Raw genomic sequence first — 20,954 nt, 5'->3', positions numbered from 1 at the left:
TCTAAATACAAAAGCAGTCCTATGTTCAAATGTGATGTATATCTGAAAACATGGGAAGCCTAAAAGTAAATGTGTAAATTATGACTGGGAAGAGGGTTGCATGCAAATAATAAGACATTTAAAAAAACTATCATGGAGATGGTTTGCAGAGTTTTGTGTCACCATAGTTTGCTAATTTTAGGTGCAATGTGTCATTATTCCCTTCAGCAATAGCAGGGACCCATAACCACACCCTCGCTCCACTATGGAACAGCAATGATCCACTGGAAGACTGAGTAATACAGTAGCTTGATTACAAAGAGTGAGGAAAATGTTACAACTGCCCAAGTAGTACTCAACCCATGGTTTACATTGTAAACTATGTTTTAGCTGGGAGTACTTTTGTAATAATTGCAGAGGGTAGGTCATGGATAAACATGACCAAGATGGGCATGAACACACAGACACCTACCTACTCCTCCCCCCTCCACTCCCCCACTAGGAGTGGAGTTAACACTACCAAACTAACATTTCACATATTTTCCTGATGCTTGGTATTTTCGGTACTTTATAAATCCAAGTTCATTCCACTGCACGCGAATGTCACTTGCAATGCATCTGAATCGCTCTCAGATATTAACAAAAACAATATCTGCAGAATAGGCTAAATCCATATAGAGAGATAAAATCGCAGTGCACAAATATGTCTGTAAGAACATCGAACATAGTCGTGGCTTTACCACTAGTTAATCTGTAAGGGCTTCACTACTGGCATGGACCTGTTTCTAATGTATAATTACAGCATGGTGTAAGTTCAAATTCCAAAATCCCAGAACTGTACATAACAAACAATAATTTTGAGGTTGCTAACTAAGAACAAATTAAACAAGTTAAGTTATACCAGAGGCGGCTGGGGTCCACCCCAGAACTTGAGCATTACACAATAGCCCTTCAGGACATCATTCTAGCAGGCCACTTGCTAGAATTCCTTGGCTAAAGTATATGAAAGTGATGTTAGAGTGTATTGAGGCCCCCGAACCATGGACCCATGCAGACACTACATCTTTTCCATCAAAAAATGCCCTTAAAAGGTTATATTGGTCAGCATTAGAGGCCAAAGCCGCCGCAAGAGCAGACCTTCCCACTCTAACCAAAATGTTTCTTGATTTCAAGTCCAGGATCAGATACCAGCCTTATTGGGATCAGGTGACTGTACCTTGTGACCGAAAACTTTATTTCCAATTTAAAGCGGGCACTCACAAAGTGTTTGTAGCCGAGGCTATTGATATTTGTCCTGCATGTCAGTCTCAGGGTGAGTGTGTATAGCACGTTTTCTTTGTCTGCCCAGTTTTGTTTGCCCGCACAAGTTATGGCTAGCCCCTATTTGCAGACAACTATGCCAGCCTAGCTATCTAGCTGCTCTCTGTATATTGAAGTCAGACTGTTATCTAATATATCTCTTCCCAAGTTCTTAGGGGCTATGTGAATGCTGTGTAGGAAGCTTTTATGATGATCTTGCCTGATGTACGTAGCTTCTCAAAATCATTTATTGATATTTTAATAATATTTATTGTAGGAGTTTTATAACAATATGTACTGGATGGGATGGATTTGATTCATTTTTCAATTGTTTAATTTGATCAGGTTTGTATCTGTAGCTTTATGGCCCTGGTGGCCGAAATAAAGTTATTTGATTGACTGAAACAAGTTAAGTAGATTGTGGGTCCTCATTCTTATATACTTATATATTTTCTGATTATGCCATAATGATCCAGACGGGTCTGCACACTGTACGAAAGCTAACTATGGTTTCATGATTGGTCGCTCATCTCACTGGAGTCTATACAGTACTTGAATTTGATTACTTTCACACAGATACCCCTGCAGATCTTACCTTTCTGCAATGGAAAGTGCCATATTCTTCAACCTCTCCTTGTTAGACTGTGGAGCACTAATCTGGGAAACCACAGGACTCAGTAATTTATTCATCAGCTCTAAAACCTTGTCTGGATTCTGTTCAATGACAAAAGGAACTTGTGGTAAAGAGAGAACTCTGGTCAAACCCAAGTCATTTCAAAAGTTAAAAGGCCCACAAAGTAAGACACAAACAACCAATAAGACACGAGTAGAGAACACAAATGATCAATAAGACAAAAGTAGATAATAAACATTAATGAAAAAGGGATGAAGGAAATAATATGTGATTTTGTCTTAAATAAAACGCTAGGTTTCCTTTGTTTCTGAAATTGCTGTATCTTTAAAAGTAAGATATTAGTGCTTAAATTCATCAGTTGAGCATCAAGTAGAGAAATGCTGTGTACAGAACGTTTGTTTTGTATTTTAAGCAAGATACATCAGGATCAGTCTGGGGAAGGAATTAAAAATGGAAGGTGAGAAAGTGGGTGTGAAAATACGAACAAAATTGAGAGATATCAGTTATTTTTATGCCATGAGTAAAGTGGGGGTACTGCGAATGTTGGAAGCTGCCCAAATGGGCATTGGTGACTTAAAGAAATTGTTCAACTAAGAAAACAGATTTAGGTTGAATGTTATGTTGAAGGTGCTCATACTCGCAGTGGTAGAAGATCAAGCAAAACAGGTTCTAGTGACTGTTAGACAGGATACAGAACAATCTACATCTAGAGGTGCCAAAGGAGTTGTGAAACAGTGATCGGTTAGGGATAAGATGGCACAGATAGGTATGTAGATGAGGATTATGTGAGCAAGAACTGGCATGAGGAACCTGACCAGGTATAAGGGGACAATGGTGTATGCATGGGAATGGTTGCATTGGTTGTTGCAGGTTGTACAGGGCATGAGAAATAAAGTTCACAATTGTTTCAACCAACTTAAAAGATCAACGAGAAAGACTGAGGCGGCAACACTTGTAGACATGTTGGTAATGATTACTAGTTTAATGAGGATTTTAGCTGCAAGGACAGTGGGCTGGCATGTCCAGATACTTTGCAAAACACAGCAGGACAAGTTGACTGTTGAAAAGATTTAATGTTTTACAGGTTAGCATATGTATGATTACATTTATAACAATTTCAAATATAAAGCATCTTCTCGATTTTATAGAAAATTAACTTGCTCAACTGAGTTTGTTCCCATGTACTGTTTGAAAAGGTATGGTTTCTTAGGCTGCTTGTTTAAAATATTATATTCCATTATTGTGAGTTAAGCAACAACTATTTAATATCCATGCCCTTTCAAAGCTAAACCCACACATTTTTAGGCACATTTGGCTTTGGGGGAAACTACATTATCTACAGATAAACTACTTCTAATCACATTCAATGAAATGTGAGATCTAAAGGATGTGGTTAAGCGGCTTGAGCAGCCAACTTTGAAGCTGGGTATCCAAGTTCGAGTCTGGCGGGAGTCTCAAACATCCTGTGATTCTGGGCAAATCATGGAATCTCCCCGTGCATAAAAAATAGATGAATTAACAATAACAAGATATATCAGTGCTGTATGTTTTGGGGTGGGAAAGTTTGTTTTCAAGTGCTAAAAATGAAAGACTTCCCTAATTCCGGATGAGCCTCAAAATAGACCACAACAAAGGAGTATGTCATATAATTGATGGCTTGCCGTAAAATGAAATAAATGAGTAGAACCTCCTTTTCTAAATGATAGTTTGAGGCAACCACTAGAACCAAAGAAAAAAATAGTAATCAATTAAAAAAAACAGTGCACAAAGAAATGCAGTAGAGCAAAAAGCTTTTACTAGAATTACACTCATTTGACAAACAAAGCGGTTACCATGCATCATTTAAAAAAAAAAAACAACATTAACTGTGGCTATTAAAGAAAGATTACCTTTGCTAGATCATAAAGTTTTGTTGCTTCCTCAAACAAACCTTTATTTTCTGCAACCGAGGCTACTTTGCTGATAATCGGCTTGGTGTCTCTGGCAAATTTATCTATAACTCCAGGCTGAAAAAAGAACCAAGTTTTAGGGTCAATAAGATACTGTTACATCAAGGTAAAACATCTAAAGTAGAAACGTTCATAAAGAGGGTAACAGTCAAACAAGTGTGTCCTTCCTTTGATATGGAAAGTACCTGATTCCACCAGCGCCTCCAGATATGCATGTCAATGGAAGGTATCAAAGTATTTTTTCAGGGCTTGAATAAAGCCAAAACCTATACCATAAGCCAAATATTACACAAATTAACAGCAGGGAGAGGCTTAAAATTATGAAGGCTGTGATGCAGCTTCTCTTCATAAGTAAGTGTTCAGAATCACAACCATATTGTTAACCATGTCAAAACATTTGACTGAAATCATGAACAGTAAAGAGGATATTTATTCAACAGTCTAAATAACTGCTTGATGTATGAAGCATAAGCAAATCTGTAAGTAATTGCAAATTGATTACCGATGCAATAATGATGCTTTCGTATGTAATAAAAGCATTTGTTGTGCTATTTTACTGAACACAACCATATCGTTAACAATGTTAAAACACTTGAATGAAAACATGAACAGTAAAGAGGTTATTAGTCTAAATAAAGGCCAGATGTATGAAGCGTTAGCAAATCAGTAACCAGTTGTTCAGGAAAGTAGGATCTGCTTTCATGGTTACCCCCACTTTTTGCTGGTGTCATTATCTTTTTTAATAGTATGTCTGAGATCCTGCTAATCAGGACCCCAGCCACTGTGCTTCTTCCCTAAATTTGACATAAGTACTTTGGTGCTTCAACAATTGGCAACTGGTGTACCCTTGTACGTCCCAAGTATATGGTACTAAGATACCCACGACATAGGTTCACCGGAGTCTCCCATGGGCTGCAGCACATATTATGCCACCCACTAGGGACCACTCAAACTGTGACTACAGGCCTGCAATTGCAGCCTGTGTAAGCTATGGCAGAAATACGTTTCCTTATATCTGAGGTGACCACATTTAAAACCTATAATTCACCGATAAGGCAGGACTTTCAATCCTGAAGGCAGGGTGGTGGGTTATAAGTGTGAGGGTGCACTGCATGAGCAGAACACCCCTACAAACCCATGAGTCGACTCTCAAGGCTTTGCAAGTGCGGTCAGACATTTTTATACATTTAGTGGCCATGCGTCACTAAGCAATGGCTAATAATATAATGGCGGAGCCGAACCTAGGCATATTTGGTATCAAACATGTTGGAATCATACCCCAACACTGTTACTGGTGTTGGAGGTATGATTCCATGCACTGCGGGGCTCCCCCAGGAAGCCCCTAGTACGCCCAGTAACAGCATTCCAGGGTTTGCAGCAAGGTAGTGCTGCTGCAGACTCCAGACACGATTCAGCCCTCCTGCTGCTGAGATGAGCTCGAGCAGGGGAAGGTAGAACAATAGGTTTCCTGTCTCAGGGAGGTGTGACCATGTCCCAGACAGGCCTTAGTGTATTGAGCTGAGGTGGGGGACTTGCCAGCACCAGCATACTGCTTTGAAGGGCACATTTGGTGCCCTCCTTGTGTACTCTAGTTAGAACCAGCCCTGGGAGCCCATGACTCCCGCTCTGGCACAAAACTGGTAAAAGGACATGGGAGTATCCTCCCCTCTATCCAGCCAATCCGGTAGGACAGACCCCTACGTCATCCTAACCCCTTTCTTAAGGTATAAAAGAGCTTACCTGTGGGTAGGTCCTCAGATTCGTTATGGAACAAGACTCAAGCCTGAAATTATGTTACTCTTCGACCGTCTGGACACTTGTACTTCAATGGAGTTTACCTGGAACCGAGACTGCATCAAGTGAGACTCCTGCTACTTCTGGTCTCGCTGTTCTGTAAGTCTTCCAGGATCTTCAACAGACCTGTGTAGGAGTCACTCCCCTGCATCTGCAGGCACCGCACCAAAGCTGACCGATCTGCTGCTCCTGATGTTCCAAGGACTTCGAAAGGCGCAGCAACATGGGTGGTGGTTCTGCAACTCCCTCGGAGCCTGACCTGTCATCTCAGCAAGTTTGAGTCCAGTAACCCTGGTCGGAACCGCTGGGACTGATCCCCTGTGCAATGCGTCATCTTGTCGTTGCCAAGGATTATTGGTTCTGCAGTCCAGAGATCTTCGGGCTACAAGAAGCTCCAGCCTCCAGCATCTCTTCCTGCCCTGATCTTTGTCCCCACTGCGGGCATCATCTTTGGTGAGCTGCTCGAAGTTCTCATGCGACTCCTGTGCCTTTGGCCTGTGGGCCCTCTAGAGGGTCAACTCTTGATTCAGTGGGCTCCCCTGCTTGCTCATGGCATGCTCTTACTTTCCTTCACTTGGTGAGTCCCTTGGACCTTGCAGGTGACAAAGTTGCTCCTTCATCATTTTCCACGTCTGTTGCTTCTGCCAAGGCTTGTTGGTGCCGGATACGGACCCCCTGATCAGGACTTCCGATGCTGGACCACTCGTGAACGCCTACTGGTCTTTCTCAGCGTCACCTGGTCCTCAAAGCTGCAGTGACAAAGTCACTGTCATCACTCCTGTGGATTTTGCACATGTAAAGTACCACCAACTTTGATGACGTGGTAACCAGGGTCAACGTACATAAAAAGGCCCAAAATGATGAAGGAGCATCAAGAGACGAGTTGACGCGCCGACGCCGACCCGGCGCTGGAGAGTCCACGACAGGGGCCGGAGCGTCCACCACCAGCGCCGTCGCGTCCACCCGAAGGGCCGAATCCACCTCCAGTACCACCTGTCGTACAGGAGGAAATGGCAGGGTCGACAAGGAGTGGCACTAAAAAGGCGCCGGCACAACCTCGTAGGGGCCCACCGCCAGTGGAGAGGGATGTGGAGAGACTACCTCCAACCCAGTCTCAACCCGCGGCGCCATCCGGCCCGGGGAAGAAAGCCTCTGGCGCGGAACCTGTTCCAGCTCCGCCTCCAGGGAGGCAACCGCCTGTCCAGAGGACCAAGGGGAAACCGGGGACAAGCCCAGAGTCCCATGATCCCCTGCGACGCCACAGGGAATCTTGTGGGGTTTCGCGGCGAGGCGGGAGCGCCGTGGGTCGAAGAGGGGAACCCCGAGGGGCCGCACCTCGGGGTTCACCTCTTCGACCCTCGGCGACACCACATCACCCGCTCCTGAAGCCTCACCTGCCGAATCCGCTGGCGACTCCGCTGCCAGCCTCTGCTCGAGTCCAGGGGAACGCGGAAGTCTAAGGAGAAGTGGTGAGGCGCAAGAAGGCCTGCAGAGCCGCAACGTAGGCCTCCATCTGAGCCCTGGACGTCTCCGAGCCGGGGAACGGCGGATAGGCCGACGACCGTGGACGCACGTCCCAAGAGGAACCTGCGCCCTCCGCCAACCGAGGACCAGGCCCCGGAGGCCGACTGGCAGACTTACCCACCGGCAAGTGGCGACCAGGAAGTCAGGGGGAGGGCGGCGGCACAGCCGGAAGCGGCAAGTTTTGGACCCTTCTGGGGACAGATGCGGGGACGAGGCTGACCTTGACAGTCAGGCCGAAAGCACCTTCATCTGGCGCTCCCGCCGGGACTGCTGGCAGGCGTCACAGTCCATGGAATCGTGGTGTTCGCCCAAACACCACATGGAGATAGGGTGAGGGTCAGTCGCCGACATCGGACGCGCACGCTCAGCACAAGTTTTGAAGCGCAAAGGAATCGCACACAGTTCCCCCCAAAACAAGGGAAGGCCTGAAAACAGACGAGCACTGTAATCCAGATCCGCGTGGCACGCGGAAAAGAAGAAAACTGATGTCAGTGCGCCGGGTGGGGTTTATGTGACTTCGCTGCCGTCACGCCCGCGAACGTCAGGGCGGAGTCCCGTGGTGCTGCCCCCGGCGTGCTGAGTTGCTGGGGCAAGAAAAAGGTTTTACGGGTCCAGTCTCACGCTTAGGGATAATTCTACCTTAAGGAATCTGCGGCTAGTAGTCTCTATCAGATATACCAAAATATGACAAAACAATATGTAGTGCAAATGTAATACTTATTTCTGTTTGCATCTACTAAGAACTGAACTTTTGACAAAATGTCGCATCGGTGTAGGGGCACCTTGAGTACCAATAACACTGCCTCGTAGTCTACTGCGACGCAATTTCAATGCCTTATTTAAAGGGACACTTCTAATACTGGATAGCTCCTCACTTTCAGCAGACCCAACTGCACAAACTTGTGCAATTTGAGTGAAAAGTTTCTACTGCAATAGTTACTAGCACAGGGCCCGTGCAATATCCCCACTATAATGTCCCATTGCAACCTGCAACATACAGCATGGCATGAGAGTGTTTAAGTAGCCTGTGCAAAGCAATTTACTGATCGACTCAAAATATCCATAAGTCAGAATAAATGATGCTGAGTACATCTGTGCGTTGCATTGTCCTGTTGCATCTGGCCACATAAATTGTTCTTAGCCTCGGTCAGTCTACTTTTGCCTCAAGAGACTTATGGAATTCTTCAATGGTTGTCGCTACATATTGGAAGCCACTTGTGATGCTTCATTCTAGTGCCGATATTTTTTGTTCATTATTCTCATTTGCTTGTGTTGTAGGTGCTGTACATTCAACACAGAGGCTTCATGACCTCCAAACACCTATCTGGTATCACCCATATCTTGTGTGGAACCTGATCTACGATTAGGTTGCATGACAATACTGCGATGTGGGACATGGATTACTCCTGTGCAGTTGTCTGCATCTCACTGCAGGTTCCCTATATATCCCATAATACACTATTAGGGTAAGCCTAACACTTCTAATAGTGTATTTAATGTATTATTATCATTGGTAAACATTTCCGAGCCTAACAAGTTTACAATCCTGCTTCTCACTTTGCTGCAAACATGTTATTGTAACACTATAAGTGTATGCATGACTTACCATTTCAAGTAGCAGCAGGCTCCGAAGTGTCAATAACGCTGAGGCCAGACACAGTTTCTGGCTCCTGGGTGGACTCTGTCATTTCCTCAAGGGGAGTTGGTGATGGCTGAGTTGGAGGTCCTCATCTTGTTGCATGGGCCTCATTTCTGCAGGTTGCCAACTTCTCTTTGGTCGTGGCTTGGAGATCGTACCATCCTTTGCAGATCTCTTCTATTGATTCTGTGTGACCACCCTCAGAGTTAATACGCTACTCGATGTTGGGCCATATTTTTCTTATTCGGTGACTCCGGCACAGAGAGGGATGTTTTGACAAACAAGGCATCATGATGAGATACACACCTTTAAGTCGGTATCTCTAACTTTCTCAGAGAATTTTAATGTTCTATTTCTCCCTCCAAAGGCCTTCATTTCAGGATTCTGCTGGGACATTTTACTGCTTTCCAAGGGGGTATGGCTGTGATTGATGATGATCCGAATTGGATTGAAATGGCAATCAGTAGTCTCAATGCTCTCCAGTGTTCTTATAGCCTGCTGCTACACTACTTCATGTTTGTGAGGTCATCACTCAATGGCAGTTAAAGATTCAGTATTTGCGATTTGATTTGCTATTTACAGAATAGCTAATAATTGCGCTTCCTTAAATTGCGAAAGTGACTCGTACCGAATTGGTAATTGCCAGTCGAACACATTTGTACATATCAAGTACCGATTAGTAAATTGCGAAATGGTAAGAATCGCAATTTACCAATCAGTATTCATTAGCTTCATACATCTAGCCCTAAATCATTAGGGCTACAAAGTAACATGACTAAAACAGCACCTGCTCCAAATAGGGATACTGACGTACCATTCTAGTCTTTCAGTACTCCATAGGAAAAATCATTTTTGCATGCTTAATTACCTGCTCCCCAGGATTCTCCCCTTTGAGCAATTTGGAGCAATAGTGGGAAAACACATTTTCAAAACTCATACTTTCATTATATATTGAATTTGATGCACTTTAGTCAAAGGTTGTTAGAGAATCCCTGCAAACAAGGTGTTTGTGGATTTAACATGGGAATTCCCATTAGCAACTCTAACTTTAGCCATGAAAACAAAGTTTAACTTTCCTTCAGTAATTATCTTTCTGGTGGCTACTAGATCTACCTACATGTTAATCACCTTCGAATTTTCCCCATGTGCCAGACTGAAGTGGAAAAGTCTGCAATAGCTCTCCAGTGCAGATAGAGCGCGCAGGCTCCATTACAATATCACACACATTGTAGTGATGCATTCACTAGGGCCATAGAACACCAGAAATGGCACCCTAACGCCAGTTCAACTGTTTATACTGTGACTTCCAAGGCGTTATCTAGAAAACTGACAGTCAAGCAGTGGTGCAATACAATACTAACTAGGCATCTTATTAGGAATGGAAACAAGGTTTCTAGAGCTGGAAGGAGAGTGTGTGTGTGGAATCAGCAAGCAGAGTATCCACCAGAATGATCTGTGAAGAAGGATGGTAACTTTTCCCTTTGTTGATGGATACTTCGACCTGCAGATTCCTCACCTTTGAATAGACTCCCAAGCAACACTCCCTTTGGGTGGTGGGAATGGAGACCTAAACCAGAAAGTAGTGGAGGACAGACCAGGCAAAGTGGCCATCTTTCTCGCTTCCGAATCCAAGAAATAATGCTTGGCAAAAGTATGGAGAGAGGACCACATAACTGCCTTGCCAGGGGGGCACTTGCTGAATTGAAGAATGTTGCCCTAGTTGGTCTACCTTGGTGTGATGCATAAAATTATCCAATGGAATAGAGTTTGTTTCTGTAATGTCTGTCCTATTTTTTAGCTAGTGTAGCCGATGAAGAGTTGGTTGCCTGAGCGAGATTTATTTTGAGAAGCTGATTCAGAAACTAACTGCATGCTTCAGATCTAGCCTGTGCAGCCTCTCTCTCTTCCTACTTGGTAGGATGAAATAAGCAAGGGGTCAGACAGACAAGGCCAGCAATTCACTTACCAGCAAGCCGAGGTGATGGCAACTAGGAAAACTGCTTAAGTCAAAAGCTGCGACTGGCAACTGAGCATGGGCTCAATCAGAGTCCCCTCAAGAAATGTAAGAACCAAATTAAGGTCCCACATAAGCATTATAAAAAGGGACGGGTTGTTTTTTTAGGGGAGAGAGTAACCCCTTTGGACTATTTGCAAAACCCACCTGTCCTAGGTGATGTCCCCCCAGTGGTGGAGATTATGGCATATCCTGTCACCAACTGGAGGCCCATGATCTGGAAGGATCGGACTAGGGAGGTTTGGAGGCTGAGGAGGGAGAGGGGAGTGTGGCCTGACCTGATTTCTAACCGCTCGACCCACGGGGTTTGGGCGAACCGCAACCACAGCCACTCACAGGTTGCAGAACTTGCATGGTCCTCTGGCTAGGGTAGGGCTGGCACTGCTGGAAACCCCTTTCATAGACACGAAAGGAGCCAAAGTCGGATGCAGGACGGGATGATACAGAGAGGCCCAAGGACTTGGCCGTAGCCCACGACTCCTTGAAGCGCTCTAGCGCTGCTTCCGAAGAGACGAGATCCATAAAATGGCATGTCCATTAGATTTGCTTGGATATCCCCCGAGCAGCCAGACGTTCTGAGCCAGGCATGGATGGCTGACAGGCTCCGTGTCATCAGGGATAAGAATGGGCTGGCGCCGCCAGTGGGCGCAGGCAACATCAGGGGTCTCTGCATCAGACGCGGCCACGGGGGAAGGTCGAATGGGTGCAAACGGCGCCGGTCCGGAACCGGGAACGGATCCATAAGGAGGTTTGGGCCCCAGGGCCGGAGTCTCCGGTACGTAACCCAGAGGAGCTCCTTCTGCTGAGCCTGAGGGGGTCGAAGGCGAACCAGCAGGGTCAGGCCGCCCAAATATAGCGCACATGGAGTCACAAAACTCTTAACTGGGCAGGGCACTCTCCCGGACCCGGAAAGGGAGGAAAACACGAAGTCATTGAACAATGCTGATATAGAAACATCGCACCTGAGAGCTGAGGCACGGATGAGCCCCAAAATAAAGATGGTAGAAAGTGGCCTAAATGAAATGTTTGCAGTCAATAACTCTTCACAACCAAGGTTTTTGGTGAGGGTGAATGCTTAAGAAGACCAGATCTCCTGATGCTAGCTTATACCAGTGAGCAATGCCCTTAGTTACTCCCAGGCACAAGGATGGTTTTGCCCAGCACTCCCTTCAAGGAGTTACTGAGAGACTTGTTGAATGAAAGCAAAGGTTCCAGATGAGCACAGTGCAACCTGTAGGGAATCCATAAGTATATTGGCTCTTTACTCCAGTTTAGGCAGTTGTAGGACCTTGGCTGCCTTCCTAAGCTGACATTTTTGGGGGAAACTGTTATGGAACAGGGTCAATATTAATGTCCAGAGAAGTATCTAGTCCACTGACCGTTGGACAGATAACACATATGAGGGATTTTCATCAGCAACAGGGAGGCAGTTGAAGCGTGTGGTGCCCCTGTCAATGCAGTGGGAGCCACAGCCTCGGCACAGAAGGTGGCATATGTGGAGTGGGAACAGACTACTGCACAGACTCCAAAACTGGTGTTGGACTTGGGTAGGGTCTGCCCAGACCCATGCCAAAGTTTCTGTTGCCATTGAAGGCGACCAAAAGATGGGGACGCAGCAAATAGAATCCGTATGGCGGCAAGGGCATCCCCGGAATAAGGCCTCATGTACCCGTGAGCCGTCCCATGGGGCCCAAGGACACTCTAGAGGGGACAGACGCCCTCCTAAAGACATCCATCATGGCCTGTATGAAGGCCCATGAATCTGTATTCGGCAATCCAGGAAAGTGGGCACAGATGCCGGATGAGGAGGAATTTGATGGTAGTGCAGTCACTAGGTGCAGGGGTGTGGGTGATGGCGCCAGGAAAATCTCCACTAGCTCTGTAGATGGGGCAGGAGAGGGACTTGGATTTGGACACAGCTGATATTGTCCTCTTAAGGAGAAGAGGATCGCTTTTTCTTCCTCTTGTACCTTATCTTGTCCTTGGAAGACCTGGGGGACAGGGACGACCTCGATGGTGCAGTGGATCTGCCCACTGACAGCAACCTCATCATGTGGCATCCCAGACGACCCTCTTTAGATCGAACCATATAAAGTGTATGTATGTCCTGCACCTCTTGCTGGCCCTTCTGGTGCATCTGCTGGCAGAGGCCATGTGATGACGTGTTGAGCCTCGGACTGACAGACATCATGCGGATCCGTGATGGAAATTTGGCTGTTACACTGATGACAGTGCTTGAAACCAGACCACTTCGGAAGTGGCATGTCCCTATCAGCACCAAATGAAAACATTTTGAGAGAAAAAAATCTCTTCAGAGTGTCAGAGAATGAATCTCCAGACGCATCGAAAGGCGCAGAAAATAACGGACTTTAAGGCATGATCCTGGCACTATATGGCCCCAATGAAAACATCACAACACCGTGCCCAACATCATAACAGAGCCTGTACTGGAGAGCTATTGTAGAAGTATTCAAAGGTAGGGCATCAGCACGAGGAAGTATCCATCAGAAACAAAAAAATGATCTAACTTAGAGAACACAAAACTTGTCAGGCAGCTAGCACTTGGCCCCATTTAGTGCCTATTGTTGTAGTCTCCTTCAGTCATTCAGACATAAAGATTTCAAAAAGAGAGTGAGCATGGTATGCATATCTTCCTTAATACTAACACACAATTTAAAAGCCAAAACTAAGCATTCTGATTGTGTTCCTGGTACCAAGGTTCACTGACAAATCAGAGTAAGTCCCTGAATTCCAATGGGTTAAAGTCAATCATCACAAAGTTGTAAAGGGACACACTATGTTGAACCCTGCAAAAGTAGGTGTGCGTTCAGCAGATTTCTAACTACCCTGTAGGACAGGCCAGAGAAGGAACCACTGGGTGGAGAGGGTACAAATACAAGCAACCTGGGCATTAAATGTGTCCAGTTGTTTGGTAGAGTGGCCAGGAATGATTGTTTTGGCCTTCTATCCTCAGTACTGCCTAAGGACTGGGGAGGAAAATGCATTTTCTCACGCCCCCTTTCCACAAGCAGCTTTGCTCAATGGCAGCGATGAGGGGAGGAATGGGAGGTTTAACATTTAAGCTCCTTTAGAAAAAAAATAGAAATCTTGCTTGCTTCCCTCTCACCTCTTTCTCACCTTTGCCTCAAGGCTGGGCAGGCAGTTCCTGTATGGCTACCGCCATGACTCGGTGTAGCAATTCTCTCCTATAAATATATTTATAAACTCAAGAGTTGAGGGTATTTGATTGTGCCGCCTTTGCCAATAGTTAAACACATTTTGTTTAGTCAACAACTTTCACGTCATACTGCAGTATGTAACAGTAAAGGTGGGGTTTAAGTAGCTTCCCTCCTGTCTTGCCCACAAGCAGTGGATATTTTTTATCTTCCTCACTTCTTTTTAGCCTCTTTGATCACTCAACAGCATCTGATCTGGTCTAACACCTAGTCATCCTCAAAACACTCTTCTCGAATGGGTTTCAGTGACCCCATTCTGCAATGGTTTACCTCTTAGCAAACCAACTCATACTAGGTTAGCCATATGATCACCTAACTATGACAATAGTCCCTTTGATCTGAAGCATTCCACAAAGGCTCAATCTAGACTCCGTTCAGCTTCAATTTAGAACATCTTGGCATGCTCCTGCCTAGAAGGCACCCTAAGATAACCAGTATGCGGATGAAACACATTTCAATCTTAGGACATCCTCTCAGACAGAAAATTACCTAATGAAGACGTGCCTATGCATCACTTAAAGCAGATAACAAAGGCCCACCGTTCTCTTACTTTCTGATTTGATGTTATATTCAACATAAAAAGCTAATTTTCATCATGTCACTATTTTGCTTTAGCCAAATTGCTCTGTGAGCTACAGCCAACAGACCAACATTGTGTTCAGAGATAAGAGGTTCTCATTTTGTTGGTAACAATCTTAAGACTTTTTAAAATGTGTTTCCACCATCTTATTCGGACATAAACAGTGGAACTGATATCATTCCTGTAAGCTTCTTATACTGCCAAATAAGCCTTGACTGAACTTACCTCTACACCAGTTTGGCCAGAAAGGGGATCAAGCCTGTGAAATGATTCACACGCTTATCTAAAGCCTAGTACCAGAGCTACATTCAGTTACATTTCAAACTGTTTCCTAAAAGTAATTTTGTCATGCCACTGATGTAACCTCTGGATTTTTCTTTCAAAGATTCAGAAGGTTATAGACTAACGGGCCTGAAACCAAGCACTGAAGCGGATCAATTTAGAGGAGTAATAAAGGATCCTCCCCGACTCTCACAGGAAGCGTCAATATGGGAAACCTTAATCGGTCTAACATTTTGAAATACTTCATTTCAAACTGAACCACTATAACTTTTTCTGTATGATCTCTTCTTATGTAACTTGATCACCACCTTGAATTTCATAAGAAAAAGAGTGAAGCTGTAAATGAATTTCACCATCTAGTCTCGGAAAACAACATCTTGCCAAGAGGAAGAACAATTGTTACTTACCTGTAAAAAGGTGGTTCTCCAGTATTGGTATCTTTCATAGATTCACATGCTTGAATATTCCCCGTCGCCGAAGTGAGAGCCCCACGGTAAATAAAATAGCAATAAAATATGCATGTAAAAAAATAACATAAAAATACACACTAGAACTAGTTGCAAATACCAGGTCATAATTTCCACATAGGAATACCTGGAGAGAAAGAAAAACTTTGCAACATATCACAGTCATTATGTCCAAACTACAGCCAATCAGGCCCAAGCACCCCTCTAGAACCTTCTCCTCATAGGCTCAGGCCCTCAGATTTTCGTAGCACAGAGTGACAAAATAGTCTAGGAGGAGAAGCGAGCCTCTGAGGGGAGGCGGGTGGGTCGCATGTGAATCTATGAAAGACACCAATACTGGAGAACCACCTGTTTACAGGTAAGTAACAATTGTTCTTCTCCAGTATTAGGGTGTCTTTCATAGATTCACATGCTTGAATAGAATAGTGAGCAGTCATACCTGGTAGCAAAGCAAAAATTAGCAATGCAGAGGCATAAATATGCACCAATAGCATAGCAGAGCCAGTAGGAATGATAATAGTAATCATCACAACAATATCATTACATAAACCCTATAGGTGGAGGGTAGGAAGCAGAGGAAAAAGATTGCAAAGCACTGCTTGTCCCACTGCCGTATCGGCTTCGTTGATCGTTACAAGGCAGTAATGCTTCGTGAACGTGTGCCTGCTGGACCACGTAGCTGCTCGGCAAATTTGATGGATCGGCACACCAGCAAACAGGGCGGTGGAGGATGACATCGCCCTGGTGGAATGAGCTCTCACCGCAGATTGAAGAGGCTTGCCAGCCCGCTGGTGACAGAAGGAGACTCCTGAACAAATCCAACGTGCAATAGTTGGCTTGGTGACAAGACGCCCCTTGCACATGCGTCCGTATGCTACAAATAGCTGGTCAGATTTGCGAAAGGGAGCCATCCTATCGATGTAAAACTTAAGGCATCTCTTAACGTCCAGAGAGTGTAAACGCTGCTCTGCTGGAGATTGTGGATTGGGAAAGAAAGTCTTTAAGAGAACAGGCTCATTGAGGTGAAAGTCCGTGGGCACCTTTGGCATGTAAGCCGGGTTAGTGTGAAGTAGTACACAGTCCGATTTAAACTGGAGAAAAGTCGGTTTGATGGTCAAGGCGTGCAAATCACTCACGCGCCGTGATGAAGTTAAAGCAAGGAGCAAGGCCACCTTCCAAGTTAAGAATTTCAAATCCGCCTTGTGGATAGGCTCAAATGGCGCTTTCATTAGTTGTGCCAAAACAATGTTGAGATGCCAGGTTGGAGGAGGACACCTAATGGGCGGGAACTTCCTGAGCAGTCCTTTGAAGTACTGACGAATGATCCTGGAAAAGCAGAGAGAGGAGGAGCCATCCAGCCAGAAGCGAGAAATCGCAGCCAAGAAGACTTTCAAGGTGGAGTGGGAGAGCCCACACTGTGCGAGTTCTAGAAAGAACAGAAGAAGCTGAGCCGGAGTAGAATGCACCGGATGAATGTTGGCAGCCGAGCACCAGTGACAGAACCTCTTCCATTTGAGTTTATAAGTCTTTATTGTAGATGGAGCTCTGGCATTGGCCAGAATCTCTCTGCACGCTGGCGGGATGTTCAAATGGGCAAATTCAAGGTGATCAGGTTCCAGGCTGATAATCTGAGAGAGGAGGGGTCCGGATGACAGTTCAGGCCCTCGTCCATCGTGAGGAGGTCCACTCGAGGATGAAGGAGAATGGGATCGCATTAAGACAAGAGTAGCAGTTCCGAGAACCAGGCTTGTCGAGGCCACCTGGGAGCGATCAGTAGAATGTGGCAAGGCTGTCTCCTCATCTTCCACAATAGTCGAGGAACTAGAGTATTCGGCGGAAAGGCGTAGGCGAATAGACCGCACCAATCCAACGAAAGGGCATCCCCGGACGATTCTGGATGGGGAAGCCAGCTTGCAAAGGACGGGCATTTCCGGTTCGCCGGGCTCACAAAGAGATCCATGCTGGGATGAACCCAATTCCGAAAGATGAAGTCCAGAGTCGGCTGATGTAGCTCCCACTCGTGCGTTGATGATGCTGATCTGCTGAGGGCATCCGCCAGAATGTTCGAGATGCCCGGCAGATGAACTGCTGTCAGGGTAACGTGGTGCCGAAGCGCCTAATCCCAGATATCTTGTGCCAGATGAGACAGGAGAGGAGATTTGGTGCCTCCCTGCTTGTTCACATAGTGCATACTGGTGGTATTGTCTGTCTGGATGAGCACCGACTCTCCCTGGATTAGAAGATGGAACGATTTGAGAGCTAGAAAGATGGCCATCAGCTCCAACCGGTTGATGTGCCAGGAGTGTTGGGACGGAGTCCATTTGCCCTTGATAGATAGCCCTTGAAGGTGCGCTCCCCAACCTTCTAGGGAAGCATCCGTGGTCAGAGTGAGGTCCGGAACTGTGGCAAGGAATGAAATCCCGACCGCCACGTTGGACAGCTGTGCCCACCACTGGAGAGCCGCTCTCATCCGGGCGGTCACCTGAACGAGATCCTTGAAGGAGCCGGTGACCTGCCGCCATTGACCGTCTAATTCTTCCTGAATAGTACGACTCCTGAGCGTGCAGTTTGGTATCAGAGAGATGCAGGAGGACGCAATTCCCAGGAAAGATTTCAACATACGAACGGAAACTGACTTTTTTGAACAAAGGAGGGACACTAGGCGTAGAATTCGCAGTTGCCGCTCGTGAGACACAAACACCTTGGCTCGTGACGTATCCAGAGTGGCACCTAGAAACGTTCTGCAGCGAGATGGTCGATCTGAGACTTCTCAGCATTGATTGAGAGGCCGAGGGTTTGAAATAAGTCCTGGCAGAGTTGAGTGTCTCGAGAAAGCTGGCTGTGAGAATGCGACTTGATTAGACAGTCATCTAAATATGGAAAAATGTGAACGCCTTGAAGACGTAGATAAGCCACTACTGGGGCCAAGACTTTTGTGAAGACACGAGGGGCGGAGCGTAGGCCGAAGGGTAGCACCTTGAATTGAAAGTGGCTCCGCCCCACTCGGAAGCGTAAGTACTTCCGGTGACGAGGAAGAATTGGCACATGGAAATAGGCATCCTGGAGGTCGATGGTGGTCATGAAGTCGCCTTGCAGAGAAGACGTAAGATCTCCATAAGCGTAAGCATGCGGAAGGACTGGCACTTCAGGAATTTGTTCAGTGCCCGTAAATCGAGTATGGGACACTAGTCGCCTGTTTTCTTTAGGATGAGGAAAACCGGGAATACAATCCCATTCCCCTTTGAGATTTGGGGACCACTTTGAAGGCACCTTTCTTCATCATGACATGAATCTGCTGGAAAAGTTCTTTGAGGTGCGCACGAACTCCAAGGCGTGACCCTTTGATACAATGTCCAGTACCCAACGGTGTGAGGTGATTGAGGACCATTGAGAAAAGAACAGGGAGATTCGTCCTCCAACTTTGCGCGGGAAAGGAAAGTCATTGCCTCTTTGAAGTGGAACCTCCTCTGAAGATTTTCCACAATAGGACTTGGAAGTTTGCTGGCGTGAGGTCTGCAGCTGCTGGTTGGAGTACCGTTGATTTCCCTAGTTATAGTAACGGTACTGGCTTGATCCTCCACGAAAAGAAGAGGTGGTGCCGCGGCTGCTCGCACCACGAAAGGGCAGTTTACGGAACTGTAAGGTGCCCAGGGAGCGAGCTGTTTCCGTATCCTTCTTCATTGTTTGCAGTGCCTCATCGACATGCTGGCCAAATAGTGACTCCCCGTCATAAGGCATGTCAAGAATTTTGGCTTGGACTTCCTGGCAGAAAGAGGTGGACCGAAGCCAACCCTGGCGCCGTAGAACAGCTGCCCCTGCAAGTTGACTGAAGCCGCTACAGGCAATATCAACAGAGCAATCGATGATCTCCGATGCTCTTTCCCCTTCTTGGAGAATCTTAAGAGCCTGCGTCCTGGAGGCCTCCGGGATGAGGGCAACCAAGCTGGACATGGCAGACCACATCTGACGATCGTAGTGCCCCAGTATAGCCAAAGCGTCAGCGGCTCTAGTGGAGGCCATAGTTGAGAATGTGCGTCCGATAGTGTCTAAGCGACGTCCCTCGCGATCCGGAGGAGCTGTAATTGGGGAAGATGGGTTTCTGGAACGGCGCTGAGCGGCCTGAGTGACTACACAATCTGGTTTAGGCTGCGCCACCAGGCATGCTGGAGAACCCTAGGGCGCTTTATACTTCTTCTCCAATCGTGGCAGTTGTGCAGGAATGAAATTAGGCGTTTGCATCAACTTGACCCCTTCATTCCAGATGAAGTCGATGAATGGGACCGTATAAATTTGTTTGAAGGGTTGATTTTTTAAGTCGTACAAGAAACAGTCTTCCTCCCTTTCAACCATGGGAAGTTTAACGCGGAGTGCCGCCCTATCCATGAGTTGGTGGAAACCTGCAATGTCAACGGGAGGGGACTCCCCGGAGTTACAGGAGGCGGAGACGGTGTTTGGATCTGGTAGTCATCCCAGTCTTGCATATCACCACCACCATCCGTATCATCATCATGCAGCTCACCATCCTCTCTATCTGAACGAAGATTATCCTCATCATCATCCGCATACACCGTAGCTTGTACGCGAATAGAAGTTGTAGCTGTAGCCGGTGGAGGTGTCGCCTTTGGTAGCGGAACCGTGGTAGGAGCTGGTGCAGGCTCAGGTGCCGTAGGTAGAGGCGACCCATGACCAGATGGTGGGAAGCGCTTGTTGTAATCTTCTAACATATACTGAAGATTTGTAATAAGGGAAAGAGGCAGTGACGCTGCCGGACCCTGAGTGGATTGATGTTCCTCCTGAACATACAAGTCCTCGTGATCATCCCCATAGTCCTGACACTTAATGACAAGTTCAGAAGGGCCTCGTGCTGCCCTGAAATGATCGTCCTCTTCATCTTCCGACCCAGTGTCGGACTCGGAACCTGTTGCAAACAGGGGAGAAGGTGGCTGTGTGTCACTGGGTATCTCAATCTGCTCCAGAGGCACCTAGCGACGCTGGTGCAAAGGGTCGGCGGAGGAAACACCAGACCCGGATGAAGGAAGTGGCATCAAAAGGTAAGGATGCAAAGGCAGAAGACACCACCGTCGATGAGGTCGAAGCCGTCGACGAGGACAGAACAGGCGTCGACGGAGCAGTTGTCGACGAGGCCGATGTGGATGAAGCCTTCGTCGACGAGGCTGTCATCGACTGAACACTCGTCGACAAAGTGGTCGACGAGGAGATCTTCACAATTTTCGTCGATGTAAATCCTGCCGACGACGAGAGATTCTTCTTTAACGTCGAAGCAATGGGTATCGCCGACGAGACAGTTTTAAAGTTGAGGCATACCTTCGTCGACGTAGAAGCCATAGACGCAGCCACAGTCGACCATCCAGAAGCCGATGTCGTCGTCACTGTTGTCGTCGACGAACCGGAGACGGCAGATCTCGTCATCGGGACGATAGTTGACGCTCCCGTCGACGATTTTACACGTTTTGAGGTCGAAACGTGTTTGGAAGAGGCCGTAGATGCCTGAGAGTCAGATCTCGGGGGCGTCGGCGTAGCAGGAGGAGATGTGGAC

The 20,954-nt window shown here is 46.5% G+C and overlaps 1 protein-coding gene across 2 annotated transcripts in view; it reads right to left on the bottom strand.

Annotated features, from left to right (window-relative positions):
* Positions 1-20,954, bottom strand: part of NUP93 (nucleoporin 93) — a 655,917-nt gene that overhangs the window by 144,197 nt on the left and 490,766 nt on the right. For both annotated transcript variants that reach the window (XM_078671250.1, XM_078671251.1), the window contains 2 exons: positions 3,802-3,918; positions 1,874-1,992 (listed from right to left, as the gene is read on the bottom strand). In XM_078671250.1, the coding sequence (XP_078527376.1) occupies positions 1,874-1,992; positions 3,802-3,918 (236 nt within the window). The remainder of the gene's footprint in view (positions 1-1,873; positions 1,993-3,801; positions 3,919-20,954) is intronic.

Source organism: Lissotriton helveticus, chromosome 12, assembly GCF_964261635.1.
Source record: "Lissotriton helveticus chromosome 12, aLisHel1.1, whole genome shotgun sequence".
Lineage (NCBI taxonomy): Eukaryota > Metazoa > Chordata > Amphibia > Caudata > Salamandridae > Lissotriton > Lissotriton helveticus.
The sequence above is the reverse complement of the archived record's forward strand: the minus strand, read 5'-3'. Positions and strand labels throughout refer to the sequence as shown.